At 32.8% G+C, this 19,042-nt stretch overlaps 1 protein-coding gene across 7 annotated transcripts; it reads right to left on the bottom strand.

The window, feature by feature from the left end:
• Positions 1–9,595: 9,595 nt before the first annotated feature.
• LOC143244647 (uncharacterized) lies at positions 9,596–18,467 on the bottom strand. Of its 7 annotated transcripts, none has more exons than XM_076489710.1 (3): positions 18,137–18,467; positions 14,742–14,916; positions 9,596–12,519 (listed from the first exon to the last, which is right to left on the bottom strand). In XM_076489710.1, the coding sequence occupies exon 3, from the start codon at positions 12,057–12,059 to the stop codon at positions 11,073–11,075; it is 987 nt and encodes a 328-aa protein (XP_076345825.1). In that variant the 5' UTR covers positions 12,060–12,519; positions 14,742–14,916; positions 18,137–18,467; the 3' UTR covers positions 9,596–11,072. The 7 variants fall into 7 exon arrangements, with proteins under 7 accessions (XP_076345825.1, XP_076345823.1, XP_076345824.1 ...); XM_076489708.1 differs by having other exon boundaries at positions 14,820–14,916; XM_076489709.1 differs by having other exon boundaries at positions 14,823–14,916.
• Positions 18,468–19,042: the final 575 nt, after the last annotated feature.

Here is a 19,042-nt window from a genome sequence, read left to right as displayed (position 1 = left end):
CAAAACTGTAGTTAAAGTATCTTGAACATTCAATTTTTGTATAAAATATATGATTATGTAGAACTTGGAAATATTTTTTTTCAATATTGAATATAATGTACATATATAAGTAGCGATAATGTATTATAATTGCTTTCTTCAACTTTTGTTTTCATAGAAGTTTTCTGTCATATTGGTCACATTCTTCTTTTATTAAGCCCATGAGTCAGGTAGAGTGTTTTACAAGCGATAGTTATATATTTCAGCTAGGTCAAAAGCTTTTATAAACTTGACGTTCCACTCTGTATATTTTATAAAATCAAAGTTTATCAAACCATTCAGTGGTCCTGAATATCAAACATGTGACTCATGTCAGGATGGAAACGTATAGATTATATTTATTCAGTAAGAAACAAGATCTACTAGAAAAAGTGGTAACAACAATAATTATTATTTTCATAGATCATATAAAATTAAAAATTAGAATATTTCTGAATTAAAAACTGAGCTTATCAACACTAATCAGAAACAATTCTTATGTCACTGGAGTATATGAAAATATAATTTTTTGCATTATATAATGAAACTATAAATATCTTATGTTTCACATGTTTGTTATTTACTGACTTTTACATTTATTGACATACAAAACTGTAGTTAAAGTATCTTGAACATTCAATTTTTGTATAAAATATATGATTATGTAGAACTTGGAAATATTTTTTTTCAATATTGAATATAATGTACATATATAAGTAGCGATAATGTATTATAATTGCTTTCTTCAACTTTTGTTTTCATAGAAGTTTTCTGTCATATTGGTCACATTCTTCTTTTATTAAGCCCATGAGTCAGGTAGAGTGTTTTACAAGCGATAGTTATATATTTCAGCTAGGTCAAAAGCTTTTATAAACTTGACGTTCCGCTCTGTATATTTTATAAAATCAAAGTTTATCAAACCATTCAGTGGTCCTGAATATCAAACATGTGACTCATGTCAGGATGGAAACGTATAGATTATATTTATTCAGTAAGAAACAAGATCTACTAGAAAAAGTGGTAACAACAATAATTATTATTTTCATAGATCATATAAATTCAACAGAATTATAAAACTAAACTTGAAAATAAGCATCCTTTTCAGGACAAATCATCTGATACATGGCAAAACTGATTTAACTTGTTACTGTAACATTGTTTTGTGCCTGTTAATTATATTTTTTGAGTTTGTAGAAATTATGACATGAATTAATTATACTGAACTTTTGATTGACTGTTTACTGTCGCTTATAAACTACATAAAATATTGCATACTGAGTTCGAATGAAAATAATTTGTATGAAAGCTAATCCAATAAAATTATAAACTATAATACTTATAATACCTAAAGTTTTTTCGTATAATACTTGTTAATTGTACTTACATGATAGTATTTAGAATTATCACAAAAAGTGAGTTGTCTATAAGATAATCACTGAATACTGTTTTATAACTTATGATTTTTCTATAAAGTGAAATAATAAAATAATTACAGTTAAAAGCCGATTATGTTCGCTTATGTATTTGGAAAACTATTAAGTTTAAATATACATAAAATTTCAAAATATGCAGAAATGAACACATGTGGTACGTGTATGATGAGATATCTCACAATTCCATACTTTACATGAAACCATGTTACGACCTCCTAACAAGTTGTCTTGAGTGTATCCAGCAGCAGATCACGGGCTCGAACCTTAGAGCTTTCGATACACAAGCTATCACGCTAACCACCAGGCCATGCCAGTCCATTATTTCTTAATGACTATCCTTATTAAGAAGCAGTATTTGATATATGTATCATACATCATTTTAGTGAGTGAAAAACAAAACAAAAAACTTGTGAAATTTAATTAACAACACAATAAATAATTCACATTTTACATCGAGTTTGGATAGTGATACAATCAATTGGATTATTATATTTTACTTACTCGATTATTAAGCGCTAGCACTTCGTTCTATTACTTTAGAGAACAGGATTAATAAAAAATTACAACATATAAAATACCAAATGGACATGTCATATTACCTTAATGCTAACGTTAACCTAAACCATAGGAAATTTTTTTACAAAATCGTAGATATCAAATAAAATACTTATAGGATATATTTTGTGGCTTAATTGGTATATATATTCTATTTTAAGGCTGTTGAAAGCCTTACCCGTAGAGCATGACGTTGAAAAGTAAAGTGTGATGTTTGGTTTGGTTTATTTTGAATTTCGTGCAAAGTTATACGAGGGTTATCTCCACTTGTCGTTCCTAATTTAGCAGTGTAAGACCAGAGGGAAGGCAGCTAGTTATCACCATCTACCCAACTCTTGGGCTACTCTTTTACCAATGAATGAATAATGGGATTGACTACACATTATAACACCGCTACGGCTGAAAGGGTGAGCATGTTTGATGTGACGGGGATAAGAACGCTCGACCTTCAGATTACGAGTCGAGTACCTTAGTCATCTGGCCATGCCGAGCCATGTGTGACGTAGTATCTCGCATATATCACAACTAAGTCTTCTGTTTTTGGTGAAAATATTTATTTTTTGTGTTCTACTTTTGTATATGTTTTTGATAGGGGTTTATACAACATATCTAAAAGAGAAAGTCGTTCTTCGTTATATATAATATATATGTGGTTGTAATCAGTTGTGTAATGAGCAGAGGTTCATTGCGAAAAATGCACTTTTCAGGAATAGTAAGGCTTTTTTTTTTTTTCTTTTTTGGAGGTGGGTGATTGGAAAGTTAAAAGAGACTGTGGGTTGCCTCTGGTAATGTAGGATAAAAACAAAAGAATCAAATATATCTCATAATATTCTTATTCATTTGGACTAATAAACATTTTACTATATTTTATAAATTTGATTTTTTTTTTTTTTTTTTCCAAACAGAAGAGAGCTGAAGGCATGAATGCCGACTGGTAAGTTTTATTAATGTATGCTCCCATTTCTTCAGCACGTCAATTATCTTCGTTACGTCTAGTGTATCCCCAAAAACGTAATGAAAGTATCTCCAGACATTTCCCATGATGCCTCAAATGAATGGTGAATTCCTCAGTTTTACGCATGTGCCTTTGAGTGAGTTTCGTGGAATTATGTGTTGACTGAGTATTTTATAACGGAGTTAAAATGCCTCGTTGAAAAATAACAACAAGCAAACATTTTTTAAAACTTTTAACAGCGAGATGTGAAAAATATATTCACCATTTTGATAACCAATAAAATGGTTTTCATGCATTTGGATTAGATTAATTTAAATAGACAAAGTCAGAAGTTAGTATTGCATTACAACACTGTACGAGGAAAGTGAAAACAAAGACTTGTGAACGTATGCTTACAGATTATAAGAAAATCAAAGCCTTTCGATAACAGTGGAACAAATAGTTGCAGCAGTAAAGAATGACATCTCGAAGCTGATAAGAGAAATATTGTGCATTGGAAGCTACTCTTATATTTTATTGTCACTAGGGCAGAGTAGATTGATTACACAATCAGGGTTAGAAGACATATATTCTACATATCTTATAAATACAGGTAACAGTATATGCTCGGCATGGCCAGGTGGGTTAAGGCATTCAACTCATAATCTGAGGGTTGTGGGTTCGAATCCTCGTCGCACCAAACATGCTCGGCTTTTCAGCCGTGGGGGCATTATAATGTTACTGTCAATCCCACTGTTCGTGGCTAAAAATTAGCCCAAGAGTTGGAGGTGGATGGTGATGACTAGCTGCCTTCCCTCTAGTCTTACACTCCTAAAGTAGGGGCGGCTAGCGCAGATAGCCCTCGTGTAGCTTTGCGCGAAATTCCAAAAACAAACAAACAGGTAACAGTAAGATTTTCCGGTGTACGCCATCTATGATATTAGTTACGTACTATTAATAATAAAATCACCGATACTGTTATTTGAATTGAACTTACTCGTTTATAGGAGTGTTATACAGTTTTAAAAATTGATATACATATGTACATATGCAACATGTAATAGTATGAATATACGACGATACAAAATTTTGGTATATTCCCACCCAAAAAACAACAGTATTACAAGAAATCATAAAAGTGACAAGCATCACGTATTATAATTTATTTCGGGTGACTCTCCGATTTATCACATTACGTATATTAACGTATTACTAAATTTCGGAAATTTGGATTTGAATTTAGAAATTAATTACATATTAATATATATCAAATTTATAGCACTTGACAACAAGATTGATGCACACATTTTTCATTCTTTAATACAAATATATTTTAATGTACAAAAAAAGACAACAATAAAATTTACAATAACGGTTATTACTAATAGTTATTACAAATGATAATTTATATACCAGAGTTTTATAAACTTACAGACAATATTGAGTCAAATCCGAACTAGAACTGAATATTCTATTGACAATCCAGGGCCATGATGAGCAAATTAATTCTTTGTTGATACACTTGTACACTTTTTAACCGCTGGTTGAGCTTGAAGTACACGTAAGTTTTGTCGGCGACAATGTCTAATATCCACGGCTCGACATGGCCATGTGGTTAAGGCATTCGACTCGTAATCTGAGGGTCGTGGGTTCGAATTCCCGTCGCACCAAACATGCTCGTCCTTTCAGTCGTGGGGGCGTTATAATGTTAAGGTCAATCCCACTATCTGTTAGTAAGAGAGTAACCCAAGAGTTAACGGTGGGTGGTGATGACTAGCTGCCTTCCCTCTAGTCTTACTCTGCTAAATTAGATATGGCTAGCTCAGATAGCCCTCGATTAGCTTTGCGCGAAATTCCAAACAAACATATCTAATATCCTTGTAGAAATGTGTTAACCTTCGAAGATAATTCACTGAAGTTAAAGGGTTTGTAATGTTTGAAATCTATAGGTGTTTTTTGATCATATTCTGTAGTTTTCCGATTAAAAGGTGTTAATCAAAAGTATAGCTTCCGAGACTTATGGTGTACTGACTGTAGCTGACCAATAATAATACAACTCTCTTAATATAGTTTAAAGCGACATTCTAAAACGTTCGAAAGCACGCTAGCGTTCACATAAAACAAATATTGTTGATCCTTACTCTCAAGAATCTTCTACACATTTCAAGAAAAACAGGCGGACTTGCACAATACACAGTCAAGAATGTACGTCACATGCAAAAAAGAAAACTATACTGAAACATGTATACGTGTTGCAATGAACGTATAACGGTAAATTCGTTACTCTTCCCTCCTTAAAAAATTGAAATTAGACAATTTTAAACTAAAATATATATTAATAAAATACATTGTGTGTGTGTTTCCTTATAGCAAAGCCACATCGGGATATCTGCTGAGCCCACAGAGGGGAATCGAGCCACTGATTTTAGCGTTGTAAATCTGTAGACTTACGGCTGTACTGGCGGGGGGAACAACATATTGTCGAAACATTGTACAATTTCAAACATCATGACAATATCTAACACAATGAATACAAATAACAATATGTTACAAAATTTTTACTTTTTCTTGTTCCTGAGCAGAAAGTGTTTTTTCCTAATTGCTTATGCCTAAAGTAAATGCAAAAGACCTATTTTTCTCTTCAAACTTTGCTTTCGTGACCTGGGAGTGTGTAACGAAAACATGATAGGAGACAATATTTCAGGGCTGATACGTGAAAGTGATTTACATTACAGCCGCAAATCTCGAAAAACCACTCACTTCTAAACATTTTTGTATAACCTTAGTATAAATACATGTAAATTTTAATTCATATGTTGTTTTTTCCGACTTTATGTAAATAAAAATGTGCAAATTTGCCCGTTTTACATAGAAAATAGGTTAATTTCTAAATTTAATTATCCAGGTCACAAAAGCAAAGTTTGAAGGGAATAATGGCCATTTTCTGTACTTTCACAACATAAGTAATTAAGAAATAACACATACTATCCAGGAAAAAAATTTGTGTTACATAGTGTAATAAGATTACATAGCACGTGAAAGTGCTTAAACACAAACGTTATCTTTCTTGCTTAATATAATTTATCACTACATGACTGAAGTGTTTTTTGAACGTTGGGATAGGTTTTGAAAGATTAAGGGAAATGTTCTGGTTATGTTTTCCAGCCAGTTACTATGTGCTACAGAACAGGAAATCGTCTTGCCTAAATTTTGTTTTAAAAAAATCTCATAATTTTGTTACGTGTCTTGTTGACACGTAGGTGACCTCCTACGGGAAGTTCATGGACAACTTTCAATTTTTCAGAATGATATGTTCCTGGAACAATGAGTCTTCTGAAGCTGGAACACTTGGTGATCTCCATTTTCTCATAAGCACACCATATTTGAAAAAAGTAACCATTTGAAGCTTTTTTCAGTTCATTCTTTGGGAGAGCATATTTAAATAGTGATCTGCGGTTTATTCTATTGCTCGGCAATCAGTTTACTTCTAACAAACGGTATTTCACCAGGCGAATCAGATACCTCACATCCATCGTTGCCACTCAGCAATGAATTGTCAACAGGAAAACTATCCACGAGATTCCTGTTAGAATAAAATAATGTTTGAGACAAATCTGTAATACCGTCCTCTGAACACGACCCTATCATTTGTTTCTGGCTTAATTTCTTATTCTGAGCTCGAGTCACAGTACACGAGGAAAACACGTCTGGATTCTCATCATCAACAACAACATCCTTAGATGTAACGGTTTGGTTCGCTAACCATCTTAGGTTCGACAACAACTTTCCCCCAGCCAAATCATTTCCCAACAATAATGATACACACTTAGCTGGTAGAGTAGATCTTACTCGAACCACAACTGGTCTTTAAACTAGGTCTGATGTTAAATAAATGTGATGAAGAGGGACATTAACAAAGCCACCCCCCCCATACCCTGAGCAATCACAGACTCGCCAATAGCAAAACTCGAATCTACAGGCACTATACCTTCTAACAACGACTGAGTCGCCCCAGTATTACGTAAAATATGTATGGGTATGGGATTAGCAGTGTCATTTCTTAAAGATACAAAACCAGATACACTAAAAGCCAAAATTCCTCTCAAACTACAACAGCTTTTTTATCAGTGGCCAAATAAACAACATCGGGTGATTTGGTAAAACTACGTCCATATGTGGACATAAATATACTAAGCGTTCCCTCCTTTTCAAACTCCAACAATCGGACATAATATGCCCAGGCATTTTATAGAAATGGCAGACAACCTTTAATGGTTTTGATAAAGTTTTATCCTGACTGTCAGAAGATTTCGAACTGGTAAAACTGGATTTTTTAGAACAATCCTAAACTCCAGTGGGTTGGAGAGATACTGATTTTTGATGATATTTATTTTTATGAAAAGTAGTTTTATCATTTAAAGAGTAATTGCTTCCTGTTGTGTTTCAACTTTCTTTCATCCAAATACGTTTCGTGTCGTCACTTGTACAGCGTTCAAATTCCTCAATAACACATAATTGCCTTAATCAGTCGAAACTGTTACCAATATGTATTGAATTACACGATCGATCAAAATGAACCTCATTTTAATGGGCAAATTCCATATAAGTTTAGCTATTTTGCTTGCAATAACCTCGAAACCTTTGGCACTAATTCTGCAGTACTAACTCATATCTTTGACGATAGCCGCATTAAACTTATAATAATTTGTAGAATATTCTATAGAAAGAGCAGCATAGACTTCTTAGAGTTTACTAGTCAAGACATTTTGAAATAATAATGACTATTTTTAGTGAGCCATTCCATGGTTTGGAAACTTTCTCTAAATGTTGGAAGTATTTATCAACTTCAACTTCATTAACTGATGGTACTTGAATATGTGATTGAGTTCAAAGCTGTCATTTTGCCTTGGTCGATCGGGAGATGAGTCTAAATTCAATTTCTTTTAGCCTAATTTCTTTCTCGGCTTCAATACGGGCTTCCTCTTTCTGAGCTTCGATGCGGGCTTATTCAAGCTCGACTTGTTTGAGTTTTAATTGGATTTGTAATTTGGCTTTGTCACTCAATTCTGATTGGCTAGTGGAGACACTAGAGTATTTTCCTAATGCTTTCTCAGAGAACAAATCATCATCAACTAATATTTCGACTAATACAATTTTTAGTTTTTCATTTCTTTCACTTCTAATTCTAAAATTTTGTCAATTTCAAGCAATACATTTTTGTTTTAACTTTATAGTTGTTCGAGGGAAAGTGTTTGTTTGTTTTGGAATTTCGCACAAAGCTACTCGAGGGCTATCTGTGCTAGCCGTCCCTGATTTAGCAGTGTAAGACTAGAGGGAAGGCAGCTAGTCATCATCACCCACCGCCAACTCTTGGGCTACTCTTATACCAACGAATAGTGGGAATGACCGTCACATTATAACGCCCCCACGGCTGAAAGGGCGAGCATGTTTGGTGCGACCGGGATTCAAACCCGCGACCCTCAGATTACGAGTCGCACGCCTTAACACGCTCGGTCATGCCGGGCCTCGAGGGAAAGTGATTTAAGAAAACCTTGAAAACAGAACATGATCAAATCTTGTTGGCAGTGTTAAAAATAAACTGAATTATTATTTGAATTTTAACTTAGAATAAATTTTGTCTCTGATTCAGACCTCGGACACGAGTTTCCATGTATTATATTACGTATTATAATTTATTTCGGACGAGCCTCCAATTTATTATGTTACATATGCTAATGTATTACTATTTCAAATAACAGGAAATTTGAATTTAAAAGTTAATTAAATATTAATATGTATCAAATTTATATCATCTGTCAACAAGAATATTTGTTAAAAAAAGAAAACTGTGTGCATCAAATTTATGGTATCTGCCAACAAGATTGATACACATAGTTTTCTTTTTTTAACACAAATATATCTTAATAAACAATACAATTTATAATACCGGTTATTACTAACAGTTATTAGAAATGGTTTACATACAAGAGTCTTGCAAACAATACTGAGTATTATATCTAGTGTGGAACTGAATATTTTATCGATATTCACAGAGGGCAAATTAATTCTTTATTGATACACCTGTACACTTCTTTTGAGGATTTTTTAAGCTTGAAGCACCCATAAGTTTTGTCTGGAACAATACCAAATGTTCTCATAGAAATACTAACGTTTTAAGTTAATTCACTGAAGTTAAATGGTTTGTAATGTTCGAAAATGTTTGTGGTCAAATTTTGTAGTTTTCCGATTAATAGGCGTTAATCACAATTATTGCTTTCGAGACTTTTACCAAATTGACTGTAGCTGTCCAATAACACGAATCACGCAAGTTTCTTGAAGTTTCAACTATGTTCACAGCATTCTGAGAGTAAGCGAAAACTAATATATTGAAGCAAGCGTAGATATTAAAATAAATGTATAATGGTAACTCTGTTACACAAGAAAGATGCATACATGACTGATGTATTCATATTACACTGTAAAATAAAATGCTCATGCTGTGCAACTTGTCTTCATACCCAAAGTATGTCATGTGCAAACTGTACTATACACATCGATTTACATTGTACTAGATGTGACGTGTTCAACTGTACTAAACAAGCTATTACCTATTGGATTATGTATGATATGTTTACACTGCATTATACAGGAACCGTTGACGTTGTAATACACGATTTATTCAAACTATAGTATACATTCTAAGTACATATTATACAGTACATGATATATTCTTATAGTATTATACAGAACATCTCAATACCTTATTACTTATGATGTTAGCGTAATGCACTGCACTGGATATTTCAATACCATACCAGATATAATGTGATTATGTTTTATTATAAATTATATTTTCACAAAGTAACAGGCAGTTGTAGTTGTGTTTATGCTATTGTACATGTAACATGCTCTCACTTTATTATAAGAATGTTTTAATACCACAGAAAAAAAAAAAGAATGATACAGTGCGATATAGGAAGTGTTAACAATGAACTATTTAGGATGTTTCAACATGCTGTAAAGAAAGAGATGACAATGAACCATACAAGATGTTTTGACACTATGATATATATGAAATACTGACAATTAACTACTTAGGATGTTTTAACACTGTGCTGTATAGGATGTGCTGACAATGAAATACATAGGTTGTTTTGACACTGTGCTATATAGGAGGTGTTGACAAGAACAATATAGGATATTTCGACACGATGCTATTTAAAAGGTGTTGACATTGTACCATATATTATATTCCGACACTGTCCTATATAGGAGGTGGTAACATAGTACTATACAACATATGTAAACTCTGCTTCATACAAAACGTTTCTTTCAGTGTACGACATAGGATGTGTTGGCAAATTAATATACAATACGTGTTGACTCTAAATTAAATAATGTTTATATTCTGTACTATACAGGAAGTGTTAACACCACTGCATAGCATGTTTCTACTGTGTTCTATACAGGAAACGTTAACACCACTACGTAACATGTTTCTACACTGCACTATAGAGGAAGCGTTGACAAAACTACGTAACATGTTTCTACTCTGTATTACACAGGAACTGTTAACATCACTACATAGCATGTTACTACATTGCACCATACAGGTAGTGTTAAACTACTACAAAGCATGTTTATGTCCTGTATTACACAAGAAGTGTTGACAATTTTACACAGTATTTTAAATGAAATTTTGTTAAATAGTGGTAACTGTTTTCAATAACTATTAAAATACAATTTTTAATGCAATGTAAACAATACATTTGTCGTTCAGTAGTATTTTTGTCATTAATGTCTCAGTGAAGTCCAACTCAAATGTAAACTACTGTTTGGTTTACTTGGTAAAAATGTTTTTGAACTTTGCTGAAGATTTACATTACAAATTTACCACTTTGTCTTTAGATTCATATGATAGTTTCACAATATAAAAACAAACGCACAGATACATATATTAAAGCAAAAAAAAAATCACACATTTTAAAAATCACAATATGGATAATATAATTCATTATTGAATTCACAGGATGAAGTCTGAATGACACCAAACAATTACCGTACATTAAATCCTATGTAACTGGGAAGATTACACTGCACATTTTACTACGATATGGCAGAGCAAAAAAATGTCAGGATAACTCAAAAGCATTTTCATTGACATTATGCAGCCAATTGAAAATCATCATATTCCGTTCGAATCTTGTCAATGGTTTTCCTCTTTCACGTTCGATATCTTTTGCTGTGAGGCTGAAGCTTTTGTTAGGACCTTTGAGTTCCACACCCGATAGCCCTTCTTCGTTGTTGCAGATCTTCCAGTTCAGTTCTGATGACACTTGAACCTGTGGTATGGTGATTTTTATTCCTGCCTCTGGTACATCTGTATTTAACTCTAGCTGGCTTCGAGTTAATCGTTCTAACGCTTTGTACGTTGAAGAAACCCGCTGTTGAATATACATTTGCCGAGCTTTTTTGTTTATAGAACGAACAAAGTCCGTGGCTGTGATTGAAGGAGTTTCTTCGTGAGAGCTAAAGAAAGGCTGGGGTGAAGGGAGTTGAGACGTTGAAACCACGTCACCGACTGCTACCCATGTTGACAAAGAACGAGACGCACGGCCTAACCTAGCATTCTGCATCTCGTATTTACTCCAATCACATGCAGCCACTTCCGAGGAACTCCGACGGAGAGGCTCTTTCTCTATGTTACTAATATGAGTGATATCACTTGTACTAAAGCTTTTCATCAGCCCAAATGCAGAGGAAAGAGCTCCACAGTTACGAATTATTTCTGATTCATCTTCAAACAGAACTTCTGTTATAGTATCTCTAGATCTGCCGCCATAATGTTCGTGGGGTACTTGTAAAAAGTTCCTCTGGGGACAATGAGAGATACCAATTTTACTCCAAGTAAGTTTACTAGGATGTAGACTAGGATCGTCAGTTCGCTCTTCATGCTTGGAGAACTTTAATACAGAGTGTCCAGTCTTGCTCTTATCTGACCCTAAACTAGACAAAGACATTAATGAAAATTCTGTAGCAAATGAATCCCGGCTGGGAGAGCGGGCTATTCCACCAGAAGCTACTGTCACTTGATATATATCAGTTTTGGACTTATGCATAGTGATTAATATGTAATGTAAGATTTGGAATACGTATGCTGTGACTATGAAAGAATTACACAAACACAAAGAATACCATCAATGCTATTCAAACGATTCTTGGGTAATAAATTGGGCTATTTTTTAGAATAAAATGGTTTTAACAAGGATAAGCATTTAAACTATCGGAATTGATGTCAAATGATTCAAGGCTGAAACTAAATTTACATTTAAGAATAGGGGAAAAGCTAATCACTAAAGTTGTAAGTTGTACTAATAAGAAACTAATATGTAGAAATACAATTCTAAAAGCGATCCCTAGAGAATTAAGTCTATCCGTTGCCATAGAAACCAGAATGTAAGCGCTGTAACGTTAAACAGGGCACTAATTATAGTCGTCACATGGTGTTATAGAAGCCGTTGTATTCCATTTTCAACAGTCGTTTTCAATCGACGTGTTGTTTGCACATTAAGTCGACACCTGCAAATAAAGAAAAGCACACGTCTATTGTTAAAATACTCTTAACATATTCTTTAAAGAGCATAATTTTCATTTATTTCTTTGTCTAATTATTGTCTTTGCTTAAGGGACTATAACCTTCATGTTAGGGAAAATGATATTTTCCAAGTTCACACGACCATGATAAACAAGCTCGAGGAACTGGGCAACCTGTTACTTAATTTTCACAAATTTGTGAAGTGGCAATTTCATTTTTTTAATCGACTTCTAGCATGAATATTTTTTAAAAAATTAAAAAGTTTCGAGGCCACAATGAAAAGCCGTATAAAACAGGCGATGAATTTTTGAACACAGTATTTTCCGCTGTCTTTTTTCTTCAGATTTGTAACTATGTTCACTATGCCTGTTTACATAAACATCATAGCGTTTTAAACGTTCAATTTAACACTTACTGGAATAATTTCGAAAATCATAATTTTATGGAAGCAGTTTATTGGGCTGGGTGTTTTTAATGACTATGGGTAACCTAAATACTATGGGCAACCTAAATACGAAATTATAATGTGTGAAACAAACCGGTAGAAGATAGCCTATGACGATCAAATACTCCACCATAAGTGTATGAACCGTCGAGTGAAACATCAGCTAAGAACATTCGAAATTATCACAAAATAATTAAAAGATTAATTAACACAATTATAAAATTTGGCTTTAACATAAGCATCGCTGTTTTAATTAATTCTTTATCTTTTTTCTCTTTATTCTAACGAGTTCTTAGCAAAACTATTATATATTGTAAAAATATACAACCTGATGACTTAGTTTGAGCCTGCAAAACGAACCTAAAAATGTTAAATGATATTAATGTTATTAACGTAAGTTATGGTTATCACATCCATAGGTTGAACTACATCAGTTGCACATTTCGCGAAACATTTACAATGTTGTATCATTATGTTCATTTACATTCTACAGTTGTGATGACTCTGGTGGTTAAAGCACTTGACTAACAATAGGTAAATCGCAAGATCGAATCCCGTCACTAAAAATGCTCGACATTTCAGCCGTGGGAGCGTTATAACATTATGGTCAATCCTATTATTAGTTGGTAAAGAGTACAACCCAAGAGATGAGGGAGGGAGATGTTATTTGATTACTTGCTTTTCCTCTAGTCTAGCACTTTTAAGTTAGGGACAACTAGCACAGACAGCCCTCGGGTAGCTTTGCGCGAAACTAAACAGAAAACAACAGTGTGTGTTTGTGTGTTTTCTTATGGCAAAGCCACATCGGGCTATCTGCTGAGCCCACCGAGGGGAATCGAACCCCTGATTTTAGCGTTGTAAATCCAAAGACATACCGCTGTACTAGCGGGAGGCTACAGAAAACAACAGACAAACTTACAACTGTAAAATGATCTCGAAATTACTTCAGTTTTGTGAGAACTTGAATAATTTGTAAACAGTTCCGCTTTTCTGCATAGATAAGCAATACTTCTTTACTAGAAATTAAACATATGATACAAAAGGAAACGCCAGACCTATAATTTTAAGCTATGTTTATCTTACTTATTCTCGCAAGCCTAGCTTGATTTTGCAAACCACATAATATAAACAATATTTTTCATACTATAGGGAACCCTGCTTCTATAGAATTTAGAAAGATGCCAAATAAGAATTTAAATCCTGGATATCTAAGCTAAAATTATTATCCTATCCTATCTAATGTTTGTACACTAGCATAACGTATTTTGCAAATTGAAACCTCAAGGTAATAATCAATTCAAATTTGCACAATAGCATAGAATAAAAATAAAATAAATTAACGTTTTGTCAACAAAGAAAAGAAAGCTAAAACAATATAACTACTCAGCATGTCTACCATTATCAAACACTCTTTTAAAAAACAAATTACCTAACGAAGAGCAATTACTGCTCTTGAAGAGAGAAAAACCAACGAATAAACAAGGAAATTACAAAATGATCGGTTTAACTAGTTGTCCAGGGAAAATTTTCGACGAATTTAGCGACAGAATCTCCAATTTTCTAGAGATTACATCAAAATTACCCGAAGTTCAAAATGGTTTCAGAAAATTTTAGCAACGAAATTAGTTATGCTCACTGAAACAGTAATATATAGCTTTAACCAAAAGAAATGCACTGTCGCTTGCTTTCTCAATAGCGAGAAAGCAATTGATACTGTATAGCATAATAGTTTAAGATTTAAATGAAAAGAAATGTAATTACCAACAGAAGTTATTCGTTAGTTATCTAACTTTTGTGATGACAGAAAATATATAGAGAGTAAATGTTGGGGGAACCTACTACCAGATTTAGTCCTATCCTGCACATCATGTATGTCAGCGACATGTCATTAAACGATATTAACTGTAGTCCAACAGTTTGCTGATGACGTGGCCATCTAGAAAAGTTCAAAGATACCTTCAGTATCAACAAACAATTTATAACCAGTCTTAAATTAAATAGTTTAGTATTGCCAGAAATATAAAATTACAATTAATGCATCGAAAACAAAATTAATATTATTCGTAAAAATCATTTAAATTATGTAGAAACTCTCCTAAATTATGCATGAGTGGAACTCGTCTTAATACCAGTTCTTCACCAAAATGTTTAGGTCTAAAGTATGATTCAAAATTAGCAAGGAGAAAACATATGGTCGAAATTACGGTTATTTCATGTAGAAATACGCGCAAGTATATATCTTTTGCGAATAATTGTAATTTGATTTTAGAACTGTTTGTGATCTTACACAACCACATAGAACAAAATACTACGGTACGAACTATTTGCAAGTGTTTGTGACCAAATCAAGCGAATAATTTAAAATTACATTAAATGCTACTAGCATTATATTCTAGGACACGGCCCTCAAAAGGCGAAGAAGTTGAATTGATGTTTTGTGTTAGAATACTCTCAGTATCATTTAAGTTCTTAAATCATTAATTCAGGATAGAGAAAGAGGTCGAAAATGTAACTGATCCTTCAACGTCCTCAAAAACCTAAAACACAGTGCTTAAGCTAAGCGATTACTGTAAACGCCTTCATAAATTTGCTTTCTTCTAAACAGAGTGTAAACACATTTTATCCTTATCCTAATTCAAAATCTAGAAGCATGCTCACTTTAAACTTTTAATCTCTAATTCTAACGTTATAATTATTTTAATTATTATTTTAAAAAACAGAAAATCATTGGTTTGTTTTTGAATTTCGCGCAAAGCTAATCTAGGGCTATCTGCGCTTACCGTCCCTAATTTAGCAGTGTAAGACTACAGGGAAGATAACTAGTCATTACCACCCACCGAAAACTCTTGGGCTACTCTTTTACCAACGAATAGTGAGATTGATTGTTACATTATAACGATCCCACGGCTGAAAGGGCTAGCATGTTTGCTGTGACAGGGATTCGAACCCGCGACCCTCAGATTACGAGTCGAATGTCTTAACCACCTGGATATGCCGGGCCGAGAAAATTATTACGACACGGTTTTTACTTAAACGAATTTACCTAACTGTAGAATATCTACATATTTTTTCAACTATTCAAATTATCCAAATATAAAATTGTTATTGTTAATTCAAACTATAAATTATTTATGTTAGCAAATAGTACGATAACAATACGAATAATTGGAAAATTTTCATATCCGATATCCATATGATTATTAAAATAGTACCCACAGTCTTCTGTTAAATGTTTTTCACAATTGTCTTTGGATTATAAATTTTTAATGTTTAAAATATATTTTTGTCTTAAGATAATAATAACCTTTAACTTTGTGTGTGAGGAAGTTGTATACTCGTTTTTTTCATAAAAGTAACTAATTCATGCATCTACCACATATTAGTCATAAAAATGAATTATAACACTTGCTAAGCTAGTAAGTTCAACAAATGTCAAAGTTGATTATTCGACGTGTCGGACTTGGAGTACAAAAACTGCATATAAATCCCTTAGAAACTATCATCATCAAAACAATGTTTTATTTACACTTATAAGATATCTTATTTTTACTGCATACAAAACATTACTTTAGCATTTAAAATTAATTTCAATGAGTCGTTTCCCTCTTAGTATTATGTGAATATCTTATCACTTGTGGAACAGCTTAGAATACACATCATCTAATTTTATAAAAAAGTCAGGGTTAACATTTTAATGCCAAAGAATAATAAAAATAGGATGTTTACATCTGTTGTAGCAATATAGATAAGGGTGCTGTATGCTCGAGTTGTTTTTGTTAATCGTCTATTCATTCAAATGTAGAGCTTCAAAACATTATTAATAATTGTAATAGAAATTAACATTTCATCAACATCAACACTGTTTCCATTTTCCCTTCTAACTTGATTGTTGATAATTAGTTTTTATATCTTCTGACAAGATTAAAATACATTTTCGGGTGAGAATATCAAAAGCTCTTGGTATGCACACTGCAAATACGTGAATGAAACAATTTCCTTAACTAGGTTACAATGTTAAAAAAGATACAAAACAGCATAAAAAGGAAACTCAAAGAGTTTAATCATTAAATGGGTAAAGTGACAAATTTGCTGTTTATTGTAGAAAAAAGTCCTATTAAATATGATAATGATATCCAATTTTCTTTGTACTTACTCTTAACACTTCTCGAGTTTATAATATAATTTTAACAGTACACAGGAAATAACCTTTCATCTCTTTACAATACATTTACTTACATGATAAGTAAATTTCTTAGAATATAAATTAGTCTGAAGGCTTTTGTTTTTGACATTACAGCATTTATACTTTAGTCAGTTTTACTGATTATTTATCTGTGCAACATATCATTTACTATAAACCTAATCTTTCGATCAAATAATCTCAAGGGCTTTCATGCGCACAAGATGTTTTATTTCATTTAAACATCATTGGTTGTCCAACCGAGCAGATAATCTGTAATAGGAAATAGCAGAAATTGTGATAAACCTTTTATCCCCCCCCCCAAGTTTCCATCGCTCTTAATGTAAGACGCGCGCATTACTGTATATGAATGCTTAAAAGCTTCATCTCTTCTGCTATGTTTACCAATATCAGGAATGATTAACTTCTATATACAAAATGTTTGTCTATATTCTTTAATCTATGATTTAGGTGGTATATTCATGATGAAACAATAATAAAAACGGAAGTTATCTGCCCCATACATGCAGCAAAACTCTACTTGAAAAGGTTGAATTAAAGAATTTCACTCGCGTTTATAAAGCAGTTGGCACTAATATTTACCTTTGTTTCGACAACGTCTGTAATTTCTTATAATGCTATTTGAATGAGTGCTAATATTATACCTGTAGTCTTATGTTTGACAGAACTTCATAACTAAATGCAAAGTACATCCCTAAAGGCAATTTCATAGTTTATTTTATTTTTAGTCACAAGTGTCACAGCTAAACCTGTATATACACATTCATTCTTTCGAATATAACACATGCTTCCTCTGCATTATTTTGGATAATTTCACAGCTATCAGGACTTAACGTGGGCTATGAGACTGAGTTTACCAAGATCTTCAACATTTATAATTCCTTAAAACTATTGAGTAACATAGCTGATCCCCTAAAAAAACAACAGTTAAAAACTACTGCTACCGGAAACTTACCATTGGTAGATTAATCAATACACTTATTATGCAATGAACAACATTTACCGTATCCGTAAACCTGACAGACTTTGTTTGATACCGAAGAATAGAGCGTGATGTTTTGTCGTCGGTACTACAATTCTGATGCACTGGCCATTAATACACATGCGTAGATGATTACGATGCTTTACTTCTGCGTTGTCAGATCCCTAGCGGAGGTGCAGTGTTGTCACAAGCCCAAATTAACCACAAGCAGATATGGTATACATTCTAAACGAGTAAAGGATAAACATTTATAACGCAGTTAGCGTTAACTGTCACACATTTGTGCCATTTATAGATCATGCACTCACTATAAACAACACTGAAAAGCGATCTTATATCAAAATGTTTTTATTACAAAAGTGACTGCATCGATAAAAACTCGACATCATCTGTTTATCTAATTAAACAATTATTTATCAGTTTATATCTGTCAATGTCGTACTTACGCATGATTATATTCCTGGTTATCTCTTCTACTAAGCCAGTCTACTCATATTTATTTTTGCTTATTCTTATTTATCGTTCTGTTATTGCACCTATCTAGCTATATACTTTATTCATGTATTTTTACTCATTTTTATGCCTATTTTAATTTTCTTTCAGATTCTTTTGAATACACGCTCTTGATTCTCAGCCAGCCTTGTCGTCTTTCTATTTTGGATCTTTATGGTGTATATATACTCTTTCTTCTAGTCTAAACATATCTTCCTTTTCTGCAAATATAGTTTTCTTAGGCTGTATTTTTCACTCAGTGAGCTTCTAATATTTCTTCAAGAACCTAGAATTCTACTTTTATTTCATTATTGTCTGGGACAGCATCTTGCTTTTGACACTGAAATAATTTTTGTCGTCGTTTTTATTTCTGTACAGTGTATGTTA

The sequence above is a fragment of the Tachypleus tridentatus genome, chromosome 2, assembly GCF_004210375.1.
Source record: "Tachypleus tridentatus isolate NWPU-2018 chromosome 2, ASM421037v1, whole genome shotgun sequence".
Taxonomy (NCBI): Eukaryota; Metazoa; Arthropoda; class Merostomata; order Xiphosura; family Limulidae; genus Tachypleus; species Tachypleus tridentatus.
This window is presented reverse-complemented; position numbering and strand designations above follow the sequence as displayed.